The sequence below is a fragment of the Anopheles gambiae genome, chromosome 3, assembly GCF_943734735.2.
Source record: "Anopheles gambiae chromosome 3, idAnoGambNW_F1_1, whole genome shotgun sequence".
Classification (NCBI taxonomy): domain Eukaryota; kingdom Metazoa; phylum Arthropoda; class Insecta; order Diptera; family Culicidae; genus Anopheles; species Anopheles gambiae.
The window spans coordinates 23193168-23214591 of record NC_064602.1 but is presented as its reverse complement, the minus strand read 5'-3'; the positions used below and the strand labels follow the sequence as shown (position 1 = coordinate 23214591).

Below are 21424 nucleotides of genomic sequence, written 5' to 3'. Positions count from 1 at the left end.
AGTCGAAGCAGCGGCCCTAAACTGAACATGCATGGTCGAATGCAGGCAGGTGGTCCTTTTTTTTTTGAGTGCAGCTAACGGGCGGTCGGACACGGACCCCATTTGCTGGCAAGGGGGTTATTATTGCAGAAGCATCACCGCATGCACATACGAATTTCCCCTTGCCTGTCAATGCGGAAGCAAGTGCCGATGAGTGCCGATGGACAAAACACTTTCAAACAAACACAATTATTGCTAGCGCGAGAGAAAGGGATGTACCAGGGGACTATGTGTCGTCCTCGACCGCTAGTTTCACGCTCGCATAACTAGGTGCCATGGAGCGATGGATCCCCATCTGTACATTTGCGTTACAGTTCTAGTGCGCGCGAGCGGATTCTTCAAAATTTATCTAAATTCGATCGAGCGCAAGAATGTTGTGCCGCCGCCGCCGCTGCCATTCTGCCGTAGCGGAATCGGTTCCGATCGGTTACAGTTGGCTAGTTGGATGTTTGAAAGGGGAGTTTTGTTGTTTGTAAGGGGGGGTGCGAAGAGGAATGTATACGGCGCCCTGTACGGTGAGTGTGTACAATATTTCCTGTGGCTGTGGTTTTCATCCATCATCGATTGCACCACTTCGGATGATGGTGGAAAATTAAAAATTTTCTGGATCACTTCCGCACATCGAGCATCGGAAGGGTACGGTGGGGGCAGGTGTGGAGAAAAACGTTCTGGGAAAATCTGGGTTGAAGAATGTTCGGCAGGTGCGCATCGCACACCATTCTTGCGAACTAGATAGAGTGGCGTTGTATATACTACAAAGCGCAAACATTGGATTTCGTTCGAATAGGACAGGAAGCTGGTGTGATGAAGTGTAGCTGATAAAACGGATAACAGTTCAAGATTTGCAGTTGTTAACTAACGCTGCCATTTCGAGCATATTTTTTATTATCAATAAACCATTTTAGATAAAATTATTAATTGATTAATTGACGTATCAAGTGGTTTGTTTTCACAGTCTATAGACATCTTGTTTCATTTGTTTTAACAAAAATATAGGGAATATAGATATATTTACAACCCATTATCTAGTGAAAGCTTGTGAAGTCGATTTGTTTATCACTCATTTTCTTACTTTTATTGCTTGTTTCTTCTTTGAAATATGTAGTAATTTACATTAGAATGTATGTAGCGATTTCTGGATTGAAATTGAAAATTGAGATAAAATTATCCCTTTGTTGCATGACGAATTATTATTTCATTTTCTTGAGACCTTGCTTCTTCACAAAACTTCAAAAACGGCCAAAATCTTGGTCACATGAATCGAACTAGGTTGAACACTTAAAACGGAAATTCTTTTGTCATAATTTAATTATGATCTATGTAGACAAACACTATACGAAGACTAATCTTAGATTCCTTACTTATTAGTAGCTTGCATCACTACGATCTTGTCCTGCAAAAGACACATCTTCAAGACATCAAGACATCTTCTAAAACCAAGACACTGCAAGCAAGTCTGTTGTCATTATCCAATCGTTGATTTGTACCGTAAGGGGTTGTCCGTGTGCTAAGTTATTAAGGAATCATATTTTTGACGCGCCTCCCTCTAATGTAGCAAAATGCGATGTCCGAAACGATTCTCTTCTCTAACTTACGCAACATTTCGGAGTTACATCAGCTTCTCCATACCTTTACGTACTCTATTTTCCCCAAACACATCGGTCATTGCAGAATGAAATCCTTTTCTCTGAATTGTACTCAATTTAAGCATTTTTTTCTTAGATTTTATGAATTTTAATCAAAATTATAATCTTTTTAATATCATTTAAGCTACTCTTCTGTTGGAAAGAATAAAACAAAGAACTCGGAGGCATACTATTTTATTTAACTCTTGTACCCTGGAGAGTAGACTCCTCGTGTACTCTGGAGCTATTATATGCGTCACGTAATTAAGGGATGTTTCCCTACGTCATAAATACCGTCTTACCATCTAAAATTGGACCCACAAAAGCGCCTGTGAGCTTATTCTCCGAAGCAGTAAAACACCCCTTGCTTCAGGATTCAACAAACCCGTTATAGGTTCAAATCTCGCAGAACTAACTACAATATGTTTTGGTTGAGCCAATTAGTTGCAGACAGGCAATCCCATTCGTGACTGAGGTTGTTGCACCAAACAAGAATAATATTTAGAAGTGCTATAAATTGGAAAATCGGACTGATTTATATTTAGAGACTTGTTATGTTTTCAAGAATAACATTAAGAAAATGCAAAAAAAGCGATTCAGAATCGATCCAACTCAGCTTTCCGATTATTGAAGTTAATACATTTTACGGTAAACGGTAAACCACCACCGGCCGGAAATTCCAATCGGCGGATGGCGTGGCAAATTTTTGATAGTGCGTGCAACTATTTCCTACACGCGGATTTAGAAGAGAAAAAAAAAACTAATCCAAAGCACCATCAACAGCCTTGGCTATACCCTGGATCAGTTGCAGATCTTCTGATTCGAGTGGAGTTGGAGATGTTCGAGAGAACCGCGATGATGTGAGATGATCTGGCCGTGGAGCGTGTTTTTCCCCCCAAAACGCAACCACCTGATAGTGCCGGTTCCGTTCGGTACGATTGGCAGGGGTAGAAAAAATAAACACATGTAAGATCACGCCAAAATCACCAAGGTACCCACTAGTTCGTAATTGGCAATTGCGGTCCGGTACTTGATCCGATTCGATCGGGCTTCCCACCATCACAGCCGAAGGTGCGCTTTCGAGCTTGCGCTATTTCCACGGGCCGATTTGTTCCCCCTTCCGCTCAAGTGTTCGATTGGTTTTCTAAGTCTATCTAGAAAGCATTCGCGTGTCTACTGCTGAGTCCCGGCGCACGGAGACTGGGACGCACGTGGAAAGCTTTTACACCAATCCCCTCTGCGTCCATTTTAGACGCAGGTTGTTTTTGTTTTCGTTGGATTCCTGTTGCCTGTTTCATAGTTGGTGTTGTTCTCACCTACTTTCGTGGCTAAGAATTGTGGCCCTGGGGGTAAGATTTAATTAAATTTGAACGTATGGAGCAGTGAGAAGATACAAAAAAAAAACACACACACACACACACGCACAAAAAATACAAAGCAAATAAACCACAAACTAAACGGTAAACGGGCGCACGGACCGCCACAAGTGCTGCAATATGGGGGAGCTTACACGGTCGATTTCAGATTCGCCAGTTGACCATGAAAAAGGGGTAGAACGCAAGGTAGCTAATTTTGATTACTGCTATTTACTATCGCGGTGCCTTTCATACCGCAACCCCGGTACGGGTATGTTTGATGAGATGTACCTCCCGGTTATAACATATTGGTAGCAAATTGGGGTTTTGGCGGGGTATCAACTGCTGCAGCCGAGCACATGTGTTCCTGTGCAAGGTGCGAACCGGGGAGTAAGAATACGCTACACAAAGTGGTTCAAAAGTATGGAAGAACAACAATGTTGTTGTAGTTGTTTCAGGAATTCGTTTATGCATGTTTTATTGCTTATTTGGAGAAATAGCCAACACTACTTCGTACGAATGATTTGCGTGTAAGATCGCGTCTCTCAAATTTTAACGTAAGTCGAATCTTGTGATTTTCAGCCAAAATATTACTAATTTTCGTAAAATTTTGCAAGTAAGAGGTGGTTTAATCCACTTAATTAATTATTTGATATAATTCTGATAGAATATAACAGTTTTAAACCATTCGCAATGGGTTTTAACATTCGATTAAAAGGGAAATTATTTGGCATTTTACAATTGATGTGTCTAATCAGTAAAATTTGCTCAAAAACTGTCAAATTTAGTAAACCGCGTATCTCCGAATCTGCGCATAAGAGATACCGTGTATCTCAGAGACTACCTGTATTTATTTCATAAATTTTAAGATATTATTTGTCTTAGGTTTATAGGGACAATGAGCAAAATAGCCATACAAAGCAATAAAGGTTATCATTTCACTAATACGGATAAATATGCTTTTAAAAGGAATTTCAAGTATGCATCATCATGTTCTATGGTATTCTAGCTCAAAGTCTGGAGGAAATAAAAAAAAGATCTTGTTTTTTTTTTCAAATTTGAATATTTTCTCTATTTACTCAATAAAATGAGTGAAAATTTTCTCAATATGGATGACATACAATAATTAAGATAATATTCTTATATTTAAAAATCATAACAATCATAATCAAACACTTCGATTTAGGGTAATGTGAGTGGTCCAATCGTGCGAATTTAGAGTAAAGTTGCAGTATTTTCACACTGTGAAATGATCGTTGAAAGTAAATTAATGTGTTATAATGGTCGTTCAATTTTAAGTTGAGAGCATCCAGACTAGTGATGGGTAAAGTTGGCAAAAATCCGGAGTCGACTCCGATCCGACTCCGATAAATTCGGAATCGACTCCGGAAGGTAGGTCCGCGCTGCAATATCCGGACTCGTTTGGAATCGTCCGGAGTCGTACGGAGTCGCCCGGAGTCGCCCGGAGTCGGAGTCATTCGGAGTCATCCGGAGTCGTTCGGAGTCGTTCGGAGTCGTCCGGAGTCGTCCGGAGTCGCCCGAAGTCGGAGTCGTCCGGAGTCGTTTGAAGTCGTTCGGAGTCCTCGGAGTCGTTCGGAGTCGTCCGGAGTCGCCCGGAGTCGCCCGGAGTCGGAGTCATTCGGAGTCGTTCGGAGTCGCCCAGAGTCGGAGTCGTTCGGAGTCGTTCGGAGTCGTTCGGAGTCATTCGGAGTTGTCCGGAGTCGCCCGGAGTCGCCCGGAGTTGGAGTCGTTCGGAGTCGTTTGGAGTCGTCCGGAGTCGTCCGGAGTCGTTCGGATTCGGAGTCGTTCGGAGTCGTTCGGAGTCGTCGACTCCGGACGACTCCGGTCGACTCCGGACGACTCCAAACGACTTCGACTCCGGGCGGATCTAGTGGTTCCATTTTGCCGGAGTTGGAATCGAACTAACAATAGTCGGAGTCAGATCGGAGCCGTGGGTGCGCTCCATACAGCACATCACTAATCCAGACAACAACTAGAATTATTATTCTATGATAATAATTATAATGATAACTATGATAATAATTCTTGGACTTACTTATTACACATAGCAGGATGGTCTGTGCTACGTATAGGGGCACGATCCATTCGGGGCTAAAACCCATCATAGGCATGCTGTTAAGCCGTGCGAGTTGACTGAAAAAAGTTATTTTTTAAAACTTGTGATTACGGATCATAATTATCATCGTAATTTGATACAAATATGCAGTGGGACGCCGCTTATTCAGGTACCTTTTCTCCGGCTGTTGAGAAATGACAATTCAATACAATTATGAAATTGCGTGCTGAGAAGGATATTTGTGAGTAAAAATCGTTCTTAGATCACATTATCATGACAAAAAAAGCGCTAAAATTCTTGGCAAATTTCAAATATTTAAAAATTCTAAAATTCTTGGCAAATTTCAAATATTCAAGTTCAATTTCATTCAAGTGTTCAATTCAAGTTTAGCCAAAACATCATATACATTAATACAAAAAAAAAATTCAAGAATTTGTAAGAAATATCAATTTTGATCCATCATTTGTGTTATTTGAATTTCTGGGCGAGGTCGAGTCCCATTGAACCCAAATCAACGGCATTCCAATGTAATCATGTGACGTTCAACAATAATTTTGAATATTTCCCTAGTTTCTATTTAACAGCGTTACTTTGTTTTACGGATGTATGTAATTATTTAGCTATTTAACGGATATTATCGTCAAAAATATAACTTTCATATTGTTATATTTTTTGTTCAGTAAAAAGGTCATTCCTTATAGAACTTTAAGAATTCAAAACAAAATTAAAGGTAACAATAATAAAATATTCAAAGGTAACGGTAAATATTCAAAGAGAAAAGTTTCATTGCACTTTTTATTAAAATTAGTGAAACAGATCCAGACATCTAGCCCGAAAAAAAGGTCTATTGAAATTAAACCATTCTGATTGGTTTATCATAATTCAATCCCATCATAAATCACCCTGCGAATGATACACCGCTCCGATATTAGCATTCCCTGTTCGGGAGCAATGCTGCAAGAAACAATAAAAAAAAAACTTTCGTTGCAAGCAGGGACCGCCGCATGGTATACTTAACCGTCTTTCTACCCCACTGTATCGGCGAGACGGAAGGAAAATTGTTCCCTCTCCGTTGCCTTCCAGCTCCATCCGTACCATGTACCACCGCCCAGCGGGAAAAGGCAAAGCTTCCCCACCACAGTTGCCACAGCAAGAGAGCGGGAGCGCACGCGCGCACGCCAAGAAAAGTACCGTGCCGGTGGCTGGATGCTCAAAGTCAAGTTCATTCCATGTTAAGCGCGCGGCCCGTACGGACCTACCGACCGGAGTAGCTCGGGGAAAACTCCCCTCCCGAAGACACACGCGTGTACGTGAAGTGTACTATTAACGCGATCGGCAATTGTAGGTGTTGGTGGTTTAGTGGCGGTTTAGTTCCAACAAAAAAAACATAAACAGTTCACAAAACATAAAAACAATAAAATACTAAAATTTTCCCCATTTCACGAAAAACGCGTGCCAAAAAAAGAGGTGGGAAGCGAAAGGAATTTGTCACGCAACCTCCCGTTCGACAACGGTTGGAAAAATTGTCCCCATTTGCAGTGTGTACGAGAGTGTGTGTGTGCGCGCGCGCGCGGTCGATTGCAATTGCCAGTTGCCAGTTGTCGTTCGGGTTGAGCTGCTGCCGTTGATGAGTGTGTGCCGGTGAAGAAGTTGCTGGAGCTTACCCCCGGTGCAGTGATTACGGTGCGTTGAATATGGAACAGCCGGTTCCACGGTTTGCGGGGCAACCTGCTAAGGCAATGAGCAAGAAATGTACTGACTAGTGTGTAATTTTCGTCGTAAACGGGATGGTTCTGTCGTCGGAGAGTCTTCGATAGGGCAATGGGACAATGATAAAAATTGTATAAATTTGTACAGCTACTCAAACTCTTAAACAATACTATGATCAAGTTATTTAGTGGGACCAAAAGCTCTAAAGCTAATGCTACTCTTTGCTTCACACCCTATATCGACATTGTAAAATGGCATAAAACATTTATTACAGTCACCGTGCTAACGAGGTGATCGAGTGATCTTCAACTTCCGCCACTAGCCACGAGACAAAATTTGCACTGTAATGCTGGATTGCCATTATTTTTTGTCTCTCATAAGCCATCAGCACAAAGACAAAGGCTCGACAAAGCGTTCACAATTGCTGCCTTTTAAATTTCGATGCACTTTAAAATGCATTTCACTTTGCTTTTTCGCCGCTTCGATCAAGCCACAGCCACAGCGCTCGATCTATGAGAAGTGGGTTAAATGTTGACGAAGAAAGCGCTTTTCTTGACAGGTCATTCAATGATGGTGGTGATAGTTTGCACAGAATGCTATTTAATTTGCCATAATGCAAGCCGATGGCAAGGAGGTTTCGAAGACATTTTTCCATCCCTTTCGCGTACTATTTGATCAGTAAAAATGGTAAGGGAAGCATTCGATTGCTGTTTAAGCTCCTAAAAATTAATGTTAACGCGATTCACTGCAAACGTTTCCCCCTATTTCTGCTCCACGATCGACTAAAGTTTAACTCATTTGTAACGACCAGCTCCTGCTGCACGCTGTACCAATTGATTCCCCGGCGATGAATGCAACGCGATCAGCAACTCGTCACCCCATTCGCCCATCCATCAGCCGGAGATGGAACCCTGCCAAACCTGTTGAACGCATCGCACCGGCTTTAGCAAACCGGTGGTAGGCAAGTTCGTTAGAGCGCACGCGGTCCCACAGGGGGAAGGTGTAATTAATTAGCTCAACCTTTCTCCGCGCCTAACCTAAATCGGATTGCGCGCGATCGTCCGGTTCCATCTCCGGCCCTGTTAGCCCACCCTTTTTTTTTGGTTCAAACTCAAAGTGCGTCATATTTTGGATTATGATCGATGCACGACGATCGCTTGTGTGGCTGGTCGGATTGTTTTTTTTTTTAAGTTTTCCCTTTTTGTGTTTAAAAACACGCGAAACGGGAGCGCGGTTTGCACCACACCAGCCGGCCGGCTTGGCGGCAATAAAAAAGGAAAACGCGTCGAAAATGTGTGCCAATTGATTGTGATGGATAATGTGTGAAGCGAGGGAAACACAGCACAACACTGTTTGGTACAGTCGGCATTAAAGTAGGGCCCGGTGGGGAGACAAGGCATCGTAACGATCCGCTTGCTTTGTTTTGCACATACTTACTTTCCTTCGAAAGCACGGTTGATTAGTTCTCATTTTGGTCCCATTTTTGGTCATCCCACTGAAACCGAGTAACGATTTAATCCGCCCGTGCGGGTGTGACAGATCCGTATCTGCGATCCAGAAACGTCCAGCTCCCTCTCCACTGATCGCACCGGGCCCGAAGAGATCAAGGTCGAGATCAAGGGAGTGAAATGTTCGCCGCAGAGTGAGAAATGAGTGAAATTAGTTTGGTGTATGAAAAGCGGTGTTAAATCGACTCGCATCACTGAGCCTCGGGGGGAGGGGATGGTTTCGATTTAAGGAGAAGGCCGAAAATTGGGGGTTTGTACACAAGTACACCAACAAACTTTCCAAGCAGCACCGAAAAAAAAACAAGGTTCCGGGTTAATTTTTCACGCACCTTCAAGCGTACTATTGGGCCGATTTTGCGTTCGAGCAGATTTGGAATTGGGAAAAATATGCCACACAGCACAAAGCACCACGCGCGCCACTGAGAGTGAAAGGAATTGTTTGCTGTAGTGTCTATCCCCAATCCCGGTGATTGGTGTGCTGCTAATGATGCCCGGGAGTGAAGGGGAGACGGGGCAAGAGATTTTTGGTAATTAGAGTGAAGGAAATCGAGACCTCTCGATCATCCACTCTTGGGAAACGGTGTCGCGGTGTCACGCGCGACGCGATTCGTGAAAAAAAAAACGATAGTCAGCCGGGGCCGCCACACTCCCAGATTCCGGCGACAAGTACTGAGCTGGTGGCGTGACGCCGCCCGTACCTGCTTGTTATTGTTTTGATCTGTACGGTTGGTGTTTGGGGCCACACCTCAACGAAACGAGGGCTTGTAAACCCCGGGCTGCAGAGATCACTATCGGTTGGAATGTTTGGGCAACTGGGGAAAAAAGGGGAAACATGTTTGGAAGCGCACCCGGGAGAGGGAGAGACAAGCAATTTGGCGATTGATATCAGCTTTCCTTTCCGCTTTGCCCCGGAACAAGTTTCGGCTGTGTTTATGCGGGGTTTTTACCCATTTTTTTTGTGCTTTTTGGGGAGATATCTGGGACAGCGCAGTTTAGCAAATGGGCATACCCGGCGTTTAGGAAGGCGTTTCGGTGTAAATTGCGTTTTGGAAGCTTCGAAGAGCTCGTTTCAATGGCGCATTACCCTCCAGTGCTGCCCGCACCAGCAGTTAGTAAAGGTGTCAGATTAATAAACTGGTTCTGCTAGAAGCGGAACCGCTTACTTTCTCTGTTGCGGTTTGGGACCAGCATCAGCACTTTCCCCTTTAATGGGTTCAGAAGAAATTCAATCTTACTGTCCCGCGCTGCTGCTGCACCTGATGCACCTGCTCAGACAGACCAGCATGTCCGTGACACTGAACCGTACTTTGCAAATTCATTTTCCGACTTTCACGCGCAGGAAGCGGTCGAAATTGAAAATGATCTCTTCCGACCCTAAGGTAATGGGGGCCCCTGTGCACACGATCGACACTGCTTCCGCTCAGGCCCTTTCGCACCAGGCACGGATGCTGGTGCATTTAACCTTATTTCATCCTGTTTGTAGGACAGCAGCAGCAGCTTGGTACGATCGAGGGTGTCATCGGTGCTCGAAGTGCCTGCAGTGTGTTCGAGCCGGTTTGCCGGTTTGCCGGGGAACCGGTCGCCGAGTGCATCTAAACCGTGCCCCTATCGCGCACTCGGTAGATCGAAGCGTCGGTTTGTAATCGGTGCTCACCTACATACAGGCCGTGGCTGTGGCCGTTGTGTCGGGAGGCCGCTGTAGCCGATAACGAAACGGTTCCCAGTCCCGGAGAAATAGTGGGGAGGGAATCGCGCCGTAAATTGAGGACAGAAATCGAAACTAGTTACGCGGATCAAGGTTGGTGGGGGTTTTGTTTGTGTTGCTAGTGTTGTGCCTAATTAGGGTTTATGTGCGTGAGACATAACGGAGTATCGATCGATCGTAAATGGAGGATCGACTAATATCGATACCAATAAAAAGAAGTTTGTTTTGTTTTGTAGGACCTCGATCTTTGTGTAGGATGAACAGTGCAACACAAGCAGTAATAGCGCACCTTCTGAAGAGTGTTGCTTTCTCTCATTCTCTCTCATCAATTGCCATTTTAAGCGGCTGATCCACGTGCAAACCATCTCCTCCAAACAATCCCCTGCAATTAGTTCCATAAATAGACCTTAAATTTTCGCGATCGTTAGATATTTCCGTTTTTTTTGCACTAAAGCCATGAACCTTGCTAGAGGGCCCTCGTTCCTTCTTACTTTTCATACCGAAAACGAAAACCAATAATTACGGGTGCTGCTGCTGCACTTACATTAGCATTCGGCGGTTGGTTCGCTGCTTCACGTTTCTGATCTTGCTCCCTTCTTTGCAGGCGCGTACAGCAACAGGTGGAAGGCAGATCAGTGTACCCAGCACCAGTGACTGCTTGGACGTCCGGTCAAGCAGAGATTTGAATGACGAGTAGTGCACGATAAGGTTGCACGGTTGCACGGTTTCCTGCAGCAGCAGCAGCAGCACCACTGCCCACCCCCCTATAACGGATCGCCTGAACGGACTCAATGCTGACAACGAAAGCCAAAATGAAGCTACTAAAATCGAGTCTGGTCGAGTGCAGCAGTGGTCACCTGGTGGCAGTGCTCTTTACTGTGGTAAGTGAACGCAATTATGAACAAACGTTATGTTGCTACTGTTTCTAGGAAGTTTTTGAGTGTGTGTGTTTAGTCTAAAAACAACCAATCAAAGTAAATATTGCAATGGAGCCACCCCCTCCTCCATCGGTTTACGGGTTGTATGATTTTTCTGGGCTCAATTTTCAAGTGCGCTTACTTGCAACTGGTGCAACAAATGCTACCACGCTGCATAGCGAATGCGCGGGTTCGTCGGTACCGCTATCGTTGAAATCTTTCGCTTGCTTGTTTGGCGAAACGGAGTGTAGCCAATCGTGGGCCACTGTTAACCGTATCATCCGCGGTGGCGCTGCATAGCTGTATTCACTTCTCACGCTACTTGCTGCTGTTCCGCAAGGCTGCAGTATGGTTCAGCAAAAAAAAAAAAAAAAAAAAAAAAATCGTGCGCAAATAATTCCAAGAATGTTCGAAATGAGAGTAAGAGTAAGGCAACTCAAGAAGGCAAAGGGTTGGTTGTTTTACAGTGTTTCATTCAAAGAGATATCTTTGTGGATATTCCTGCAATGCATAAATAACTGGAATGAGTTGGTAATGTATATGAATTTTATGCATACTTCCAATAAGTTCCATCCTCTATTTTTAACTTCAATTTATACAACTTTTTCATAATTAGCAGAAAGTTCCAATTTCTAAAAAAGTTTAGTTTAGTAGTTTAATGTTTTAAAGAAATTCGAGAAAAACTTAATTTTTTTAAAATTTCAAATCGAACGTTAAATCTAATAGGAACCCATTTGAAATTAAATTCTATATCGATCAAATCAACATTTTGAAAACATAAAACTATAAACATTAAATTGAAAAGTTTTTAAAATATGAAAAATCAAACTCAAGAATCATCAAATTTGTTGTTTTTATTTTATTATTGTTATTATTATTATTATTGTTGTAAGCATTAAGCTAGCAATTGCAATCCATTTTTTGCCTATTTTTTCAACCACAAGCGCCTCCGAACGATTTGATCTAGAACAGAGCTAGATCTAGATTATCCCTCCAAAATAACTGTCATTACTAACACGGTATCACACACACACACACACACACCCGAAGCCATAAAGAACTGTTGATGAGCGCATGTTAAGCTTCTTGTTAACGAAGTGCAAAACAAGCCAACTCCCGCGGGCCAACGGGAATGCAAATAGAGCGCAAAAAAGGAACACGTGCATTTGCATGCGCCCCTCCCCACTGAAAGGTGCCCGGTACAAATTACCCGGGCGCTTGCATATTGCCCTGGAGAGTGCAATTCCGGCTTATCGGTTTACACCGTTCGTTACAAATGTACAAAAGCATGAATGAAACAAACAAGCAGCGGTCTGAAGAAAGCAAAAGCGGAGGTTGTAAGAGTTGTGATCAGTGCACCCCCGATGGTTCGTTGGAATTTTGCCAGCCAGGTGTACTATTAGGGTATTAATTTTGTCTAACGGATAAGTCCTGCCGGGGTATTATTATAGCGTTTTAAAGTTAAACTGTCAACCGCAAGCGTGGTTATGCTGTTATGCAGCCCAAGGGAGCGCATCAAGGTAGAGAGACACAGTGAGTGAGTTTGAGAATCGAATCGTACAAATTGATAAATCATCTCAGGGATGGGATGGGATCGTTTAGTGGTAGGTTTGAAGTACCGCTACGTGGCCATCTCGTGCTATGATATTAAAACCACACACGTATAGAGAGAGAGAGAGAGAGAGAGAGAGAGAGAGAGAGAGAGAGAGAGAGAGAGAGAGAGAGAGAGAAATGATTGACTATGACGAAAGCTTTGATTAGTGGGTTTAGAGCGGTTAGGGATGAGAGACTTTTTCTAATCTTTCCACATAAACCTCGATTATGCGGAATTTATTATTTAATTAATAGTGATTGTTTTATGATTTTACTGCGAACTACGGCTTCTAGGTGCAGTTGCCGATGTAAAACCGGCCCCCTCACCGTCGAAGGCATGCAGTTCCGGCAACGGAATCGTTTCGCCAATGCACCGAACCGTCCCCGTAGAACGGATGCTTCCGCTACTTGCACGATCAGCGTGATCTACTGGAGCGTGAAATTATTTAAAGCGATAAATCCACCAAGCCAGCAAAGCCTGCAGCAGCCTGCAGTGTACAGTTAATCCGTGGCGGTTTGTGTGCAGCGTGCAGCGAAACCCTTTGCCATTGATTTGAAATGACTGCTCTTTTTTCCCGTTCCCTCGAGACGCTTTGAAAAGCTTTCAAAATTCATGCACCAATTTCTCTGAAGCCTACCCCCCGCCTGGTCGGGTGCATGCATGCTACCCTTGGTAGAGACCCACTTCGCATAAAAGGGGAACACCAGCGGGCGGGCGGGCCGTTCCGTCACAGAACGTTTTCGACGGGAACGAAAGCGCATTCAAATCCCAAGCGCGCATTCGCGGAAACGCGGTCAGCTCGTAATGGAGGCAAGGGAAAGAAAGGTACAGAAAGGGCATATGAAAGGGGCACTGCAGTTTTTTTTATGCTGAGATTCAATTTCATAAATTCGTATTTTCACGCTCAGTCACACACACACGAGCCCAGGCTGAGGCACAGACTGTCATCACGGAGTCCATTTCAGCGCACCGGCAATGGAAGTACCGTACCGTGGCGGGGTAAATGGGCAAGTCAAAAGGGGTGGAAAAAGGAAAAACCACGAAAGTACACATTTACGACAGCTGCAGCTTTCGTACAGCTCTGTGTCTGTGTGTGTTTTATTGGCGTAATTGTGTCAGCATGATTAAGCCGCCACACCACCAGTTGACATCGCTCAAAGTTCAGGCAGCGTGTACCGAGCGAAACCCCAAACCCCACAAAATTTGTCCACCACGTGTGAACCATGGAGCAACCGAACTGCAATGCCGTCCGGCATTAGCACACAATGCCCCTCGGTATATGACGATGATCGGTCAGCTCACAAGCGATGGACAGTCCGCAAGCAGCTGTCGACACCGTTTCTGCGTTTGCAATCTTGATGTCCAAGTTCTCGACGGGCCTGGCTGCTGGCATACATTCTACACAATCTTTGCCACCGTCGTGCCACCTGTCCCCCGAGCCATTACAAACACACACACACACACACACACACACACAGAGCGACACGCCAGACAGCATAAGTGGCAGGTTATGCTACGATCTAGTTGCTGCTATGCAAATGTGGCAATCATAATCGCGGCAATTTTCCTATCCAAAATGTTCCACATTTTATTCTACTGCGACGTAGTGTGTGTGTGTGTGTGTGCGGGTAGTGAGGCAGTACCTCCATTTGGTGCTCACACTTTCTCACAAGCCCATCGTGGCAAGAGGTTAGTGGGTTCTCATGCACTTTGGCTGCTGGCTGCGGTTCAGTCCCCACTGGTGGTTGCATAAAATTAAACGAATGCTTTTGTTAAAAGGGGGTTTGTTCAGTGACGGGCAGAGGCAGAGTTGTGTCTGTTGAATCGCAAGGAAGGTCATTACTGTTAATGAAGAAATTTGACCATGCTGAGCCTTAAACTAGAATACGATCATCATGCGGGCAGGAAGTTTGTAATAGTTTTATTTCGCTAAACAATGCATGCCTCTCACATGCGTAACCTCAGCTCAGTAATACAGCACAGTGCAGCACAATTACAAAAATCTATAAAAAAGCAGTTAACACAGTAACACAATTAATTCTAGAACAAGTGAGAAAGTGAGCTTTTTTGCTGTATTTCTCCTGCTGCGTTTTTTTTTTGTTTAGAGTGTGCGTGTGTCTTCTATCGAGCTGCACCGGATAAATATCCGTTAAATCTCGGCAACAGGTGCAGTTTTGTAGGGCCGGCGCTGCGCTGTGTAAATTGCCCAGCATGCCCAAGCAGCTCGCAGTGCCACTGACCATCCCCCCCGGTGTTGAGTTGGGCTGGGCATCTGGGTTCGTTTGTTTTTGCCTGTTTTTACGACCGCGCTTCACCTCAGCGTCTGTTTGTTGTCAGTCAGTTTTCCCTTCACAATTTCCCGCTACGATCGCGGCATGCGATTTCAGCGGATTGAGGGTTTTTTTGTTTGCCTTATTGGATAATTGTACCATCCAGCTCTAGCTCGACTCTAGCCACTTCATCCTTCACTTTGATGCGTAATCGAACCAGCCAACACATGGGCCGCCTCGAACGGTGAAGCCACGAACAGGGGGAGCCGTTAAATAGCCGGCACTTTTCCTGCGGCACACGATGGGCCGTTCCCCACAGCATCCAGCGCTGGACACGTGGTGAGCAGCGAGAGTGCTAAATGCGGCTCAAACGGCACGAAAATGCTGAACCAAAGGAATAAGAAGAAGGAACAAAAAATTAAACAAACCGAATCACGGAACAGGTTCGAAGGAGAGGGTTCCTTGTCTGGCGGGGGAATACGCACACACACACGTGGAATCCTCGACATATTTGATGAAAACCGCTTAACAAGCTGCTCGACGAACAAGCCGCGAACAAAACAGTCAATACGCACAGCAACAAAAACATGAGACGATATGTGACGACTGTGGGCAAGAGTGGCAAGATTGCCAAGCATCTACGCTTGGATGTTTTTTAGTGGGTTTGTAGGGCAACGCACAATCGATCGAATTAAATGTGTTACCGTAAGGTAGACGGGTTGGACGATTGCCGCTGTATATCTCTCTCAGTAGCGGTCAATGGAGGGTTGATTTATAGAAAAACAAAAATGCACGTGCAATCAAAGCAAGTGAGCTATTTTCGTGTTGCGCATTGCATTGCTGTCTAGTGGTATTTAATAGCGTTTGTTAGATGACATGTGTACCTATCGCTTAACTAAAGAGGACATGCGACAGCTTTCTTCTGTTGACGTTATTGATAAACGTTTAACTAGAGCAAATTTAATTTAAGTTTTACAGTTGTTCAGAATCAGATTCAGAATTCAGATCACGATTTACAATTGTTTAATATGTAGTATTTTTGGTACTGCTTTGCTTTAGCTTACGCTCTTTAGTCTTTATTGAGTAATTGTTTTATTAATTTACGTAAATTTATTTCATTTAATTATTTAATCAATGAATGAATTTGTAACTAGAATGATTGCTCAGAATGGTTTGCATATCTTTAAGTGTTGATCTTATATTTAATAACTTGCCCGCGTAGCCTTGTTGCGTAGCCTCAACGCTTATTAGTTTAACTGAATTAAATTACTTTGAGTATGAGATTTAAGATGAAAATATTGGCTTATCTTCCTATCAATAACACCACCCGGCTAAAGACATGCGAAATACAGTCGTTGCCGCTAAATTTTGACTCTAACTCACTTATGTTTTTCTCTAAGACATAATTTTTTGTCTCTTAGGCATCAATTTCTGACTGGGAGCCAATCGCTTTATTTACAAAAAAAAAAACGTAATTTCTGAAGCTATGCTTTGCAAAAAGTATTGAATTTAAGTAAAGTAGTTAATAATGTCATTGATAGAATTTAAAATATAACAATTACTATGCTTATTTTAGAGGTTTCAATGGAGTAAAATAAGTTGGCATTTACTTTTAGGTGTAAACAATGGCTTAAGAATTTTCAAAAATAATATTGTTATTTTTTACAAAAATAAAATAGAATTACACGGATTTTTAATTGTTTATGAGACGTAAAATTAAAATTGTCATAAATCTGCTCAAATATATTGTAAAATATCATGATTCCTACAAGAATCAAGAATTGATGACTTACAGATAAAAATAAGTGTGTTAGGGTCAAAAATTGATGCCTACAGGAGCCATAACTTCTACCTAAAGACCACAGTCTCACTAGAGCTGAATCAATCCCTACACAAACTAAGGACCTACATTCGTGTGACCGCCTATCAAGTTCTAGAGCTTACACTCGTGTTGGTGGATTATAACTGGTGGTCCTACACGATCTATTATGATCGACCAGTAGTGTGATGGGCCTACTAATAAGTCCAGGAAATAAAAGTGTAAGTCACTTGGTATTTTGTTTAAATATCACCAAGCTTTGTATGTAAAACTCAGACTGTAGAAACTTCCTGGCAGTTTTGGCCTGCCTCAGGACTGTCCGAAACCACTCACTGGCTCACCGCGCCTTCGTCAACCAAACCGTTACCGTTAACAAGATGCCCGCCATGTGTTCAAGCCTCGAATGGACACATGGATGGACATGGACTATGGATAATCAATAAGTCATTGAAAGCTAAGTCCACTTGTGGTACTGGCAGGCCTTGGTCAACAATGGCTGGTTGTGACAAAGAAGAAGAAGAACAAAAATGGCGAACGCCTCCACACACCATAATGTCACCTAAATCTTTACCAAATCTTAAAAATAGAATTATACATGTTCTTTAGTGCTGTAAGTGAGAGTTTGTATGGGAAAGGAATAACAAACTATACATAATTTATATGATATTGGTTGATTCATTGCTTAGTTAAAAGAATATTCTATATTCTGGATTAGAAAACAAACATTCTCTACATTCTACATCATCAACTTCTTCAATTTCCATTTTAAACTAATTTTTTTTAAATTAAAGTCTAGTTCAACGTACACTAAATTCTTTACGCTGGCCGCATTCTCACCAAAAATCTCAATTCTAGCCCCTCCAAAAAACATTCAAACGGTGGTACATCTGATCTGTAGTGGTTCTTCAACGCTCGGAACAACACCTGACCAGAGAACCTCCTCGAGAAGCACCTCTGGAGGGAAAACAAACAACAATAGCACCTTTCTGCGTTGAGCCACCTATTACGGCAATTACCCTGTTCGTGCGGGCAGCATCGTAATTCGTTTCTCCACCATTCGCTGCTCGATCGGTGTGTAGGTGAATTTCGAGCAAATCGGACAACCCACAGCATGCCAATGCTCTTCCGTTAAAAGCATTTACGGCGAGGGGCATTTTTGCGTTTGTTTTCATTCCTCTGCCGATGTTTGGGTTTTGCCGATGGGTGGCGGTGGTGGTGGTGGACCGCTTTGAATGGAGAGGTTACTGATCGATCTGGTTACTCGGAGTTTGGGGTCCAGTGCAAGAAACAAGAAGGTCAGTGGCAGTGGCGCGCGCACATGCGCTCATGAACCACGCGGTACCATCCGCATGCCTGTTCGGCAATTGGCCTTTCCTGCATATACTGCCAGCCCCAAACCCCTCCCAAGAAATCATGCTGTAATTGCGTAATTAGGCCATTTTGCACCATATGGAAGTGGCGGTGCGCACGCCCTCGCACGCTGCCGGTTGTTCCTTTTTGATTACATTTTTATCATAAAAATCATACTTAATTGTGTTCTTTCTCTTCCCCTGTTCTAGCTATTGCCGTTGGTTCGAGCACAGGATTATGATGGTAAGTATTGGCATACTCCCTGATGAAGAATGTCCACCAACAAAAAAAGCCTTCCTTCCAACAAACCACATTGTATCAAATGCCACATACCAATAATGCCTTCCCATTTCCACTTAACCTTTTCACACCAGTGACGGACATACAGTGCTCGTTCGCATCGCAGGGCTCCAACCTGGGCGACATTATAACGGCAAAGCTGAAGAAACCGATCGGCTTCAAGGGGGCGCCCCTGTTCGCGGACGACCGGGCCGTGAATCCGGAAGCCGATTTTGCCTGCTCCATCAAGCAAGATCGTAAAGACGTGAGCGAGCTGGCGTACGATCTGAAGATTACCGATTTCTCACGGTGCGGTGTGCTAAAACGAAACGTAAGTTTTTACGCGCTTCTACTGGTTAGGGGTTAAGAGTTCCATTCCATTCACACTACACATACACACACGTGTAGCGAATGCAGGCTGCTTAAGTTCTTGAGAGGGGAGGCAACAAAAAACGTATGAACAATTAACTACAAAAAACTGCCAAACAACACGGCGCACAACATTCGAAGAACGTTACTGTTCCATTAATGCGGAACCGGGCAGTGCCTGGCAGGCTTGTGCACGATCGATATGGGCGTTGGTTGGAAAAAACGAGCCTCCGGGCGTTAGGATAGTAATAGGGTCACGGTAAGGTGCCGTGATGCACCAGGCTAATGAAGAAATTGCTTTTTGGTGTACGGTTTGCCCATCATCTTCTCCCTCTCTCTCTCTCTGTCTCTTCCTCCCAAAACAGGGGTTCGTGCACGTCCGTATCTGGTTCCCGCAGTTTCCATCGGTGGTAATGCAATCCGATCAGGAACTGATCATCATGTGTAAGCCGCCGGAACCGACCGTTATCCAGAACAAGGCTGCCGGATTCGCGGGAAGTTTGTAAGTGTGCGCGGTTGACCTTAATTCCAAATTGCTCCCCCCCCCCCAGTCTTTGGTTTTTCGTTTGGAGCTAGCATCGACACAGGTTGATTGGTTTGTTTTGATTGTTTGGTTCCTTTGGGTGTTATTTTTCCTATTTCCTCCCCCCGCCAGCCCACACGGTGCACGCGTTTCGGGCGTGGTAGAGGAAACACCGGGCCGACTGGAGTACGAGGTCGCGCTGTACAAGGAGGCGCCGCCGATCGCTCGCATCAGCGGCAATCTGGCTGGGCTGAAGAACCATTCGGCCACCTCGCTGCCGGCGGTGACCAACAACGAAGTTCCGGTCGATCAGGCCGTCCCGATCGGTACGAAGCTGCAGCTGCGGGCCCGCATCAGCTCCCAGAGCGTGTGGAAGTACGTGAAGCTGATGGAGGTAACGGTTTCGCCCGATCCGGACGATCCGCACGCGCAAGGATCGGTTTCGCTGGTGCGGGACGGTTGCCGGAACCGGGACTTTGCGTCGATCATACCGCACCAGCCGGCCCGCTATCGCGACAAGCCGAACGAGGTGTTTCTCGACTTTGAAGCGTTCCTGCTGAGCTCGATGAAGGAGCGGAGCACGCTGTGGATCCATTCGCAGATTAAGGCGTGCATGGATGCGATGGACTGTCAGCCGGACTTTTGTCTGGATATGTACGAACCGTCCAAGAGTAAGTGTTTGATGAAGAGCTTAGCTTTGAAGAAGATTGGGTGTATTAAACTCCGCAAAAAACAACAACGTTGATCTGTTTTGTAGGACTTGGCAGAAGACGGCGCGATGAGCAGTCCCGGAACCGTACCGAGTACACCAAGTTTAAGGAAAACATTGAATATACGGTCATAATGCCGGGAGAGTACGATGATGCGCTGCGCTACCAGCAGAACCCGGAGCAGTGCAAGAATTTTGTTGTCATTTCGGGCCTTCTAGCGGCACTGCTGGCACTTTCCACCGTGATAGTAAGTAGAAGATGTGGGAAATTCAAATCAAGAATGCTTTTTAAATGTAAAATTCGGTTCATTTTCAATTCTTCAGACATGTGGACTGGCATCGCGCATGCAAGGCAGCGGCAAGAAGAGCATCGATGAGCTAAACGCGAAGGGTTACTCTGGGCGGGCGATTGTCCAGTAACTTGCGGCACGCATCTTCACTTAAGACACACTTTTACGAATGCTTCTGTCGCGCATCTGGAGGACTTTAAAAAACAACCACTCGTTACGCACGGTACGAGACGTCACCAAACGAAAGCTTAATCAAAGACACGAATGGAACTCGAGTTGCAATATTTAGTATCATTACTTCCTTTAGTTTTTGTTTGATTGTGTTTTTCGCTTCCTCTTCCAACCTTAGCGTTACTTTTGCAAAGTAGTTTTTAGCATTATAGAGAGTAGGTGCAGTAGCTGCATTTCTACTAAAAGAAAGAAAACTAGACAGCACTTGCGAGTAGTTGTTAATCGATCGATTGATTAAGCCTGATTTTTAAAAGAACATTCCTTCACTACACACGGCGGTGAGCAACAATAAAACTCCACCCCGTTTTGGGGTGCTTTTGCTTTTAAAGGTTAGGCTTACCAACGGAACGTCGAACAAAGTAATTAGTAGTATTACGACAAACTTAGACTGCATTTCACGAATAGTATTAGAAACCGTTTTATACTACCGATTAGAGCGAGCTGGTGAGGTGTATTTATTGTGCATTTAAGCGCGCTGATGTGACGCGGATGATTTAGTTCTATTGAATCATCCCTTGCAGGTCGATACAGCTCGACCGCAATTGGTTTAAGCTGACTTTTTTGAGCTGCATGAGAGGCAAATTGGGTTCTAAGAGGGTAACCGTCAACGGATCCCTGAACGAATCTGTTTTATGCTAGAAATAAAATTAAAACTTCCCTGTCTGAATAGAACGTTTAATGTGTTGGTTTCAATTAGAGGTGAAGAAAGAACTTCCAGTCCTAAAAAGTCCTGTAAAAAAAGATATTTGAAAAAAATATTTTGCAAAACAGTTTTTTTAGATAACTTCATACAATTTTGTGATAGAAGATTTTCTAATATTTTTATTATTCATCATCAGGTATAATTGATGACAATAGGCTGCTATCAGGTTCAAATTTGTTGATTTACAAATATAAAATGTATTAATGTATCGATTTCAAAAGATTGGAGAACATGGAGTAATGAAGGATATTAAATCAGTTGCATTTTGCATTTATTTTTTACATAAGAACGTTCCCTTACCATGCAATTCGAAATTATTAAAACTCCTACCGAATTTACATTCACCCCAAA

General features: G+C 43.9%; 1 protein-coding gene across 2 annotated transcripts; it reads left to right on the top strand.

Moving 5' to 3' along the window:
• The first annotated feature begins 6397 nt into the window (after nucleotides 1-6397).
• On the top strand, nucleotides 6398-21042 carry LOC5668183 (uncharacterized). 2 transcript variants are annotated; one of them, XM_061659257.1, is made up of 8 exons: nucleotides 6398-6779; nucleotides 10624-10900; nucleotides 18179-18212; nucleotides 18344-18579; nucleotides 18983-19119; nucleotides 19273-19811; nucleotides 19898-20097; nucleotides 20174-21042. In XM_061659257.1, the coding sequence occupies exons 2-8, from the start codon at nucleotides 10811-10813 to the stop codon at nucleotides 20267-20269; spliced, it is 1332 nt and encodes a 443-aa protein (XP_061515241.1). In that variant the 5' UTR covers nucleotides 6398-6779; nucleotides 10624-10810; the 3' UTR covers nucleotides 20270-21042. The 2 variants fall into 2 exon arrangements, with proteins under 2 accessions (XP_061515241.1, XP_061515242.1); XM_061659258.1 differs by lacking the exon at nucleotides 6398-6779 and adding an exon at nucleotides 9949-10112.
• The last annotated feature ends 382 nt before the right edge of the window (nucleotides 21043-21424 follow it).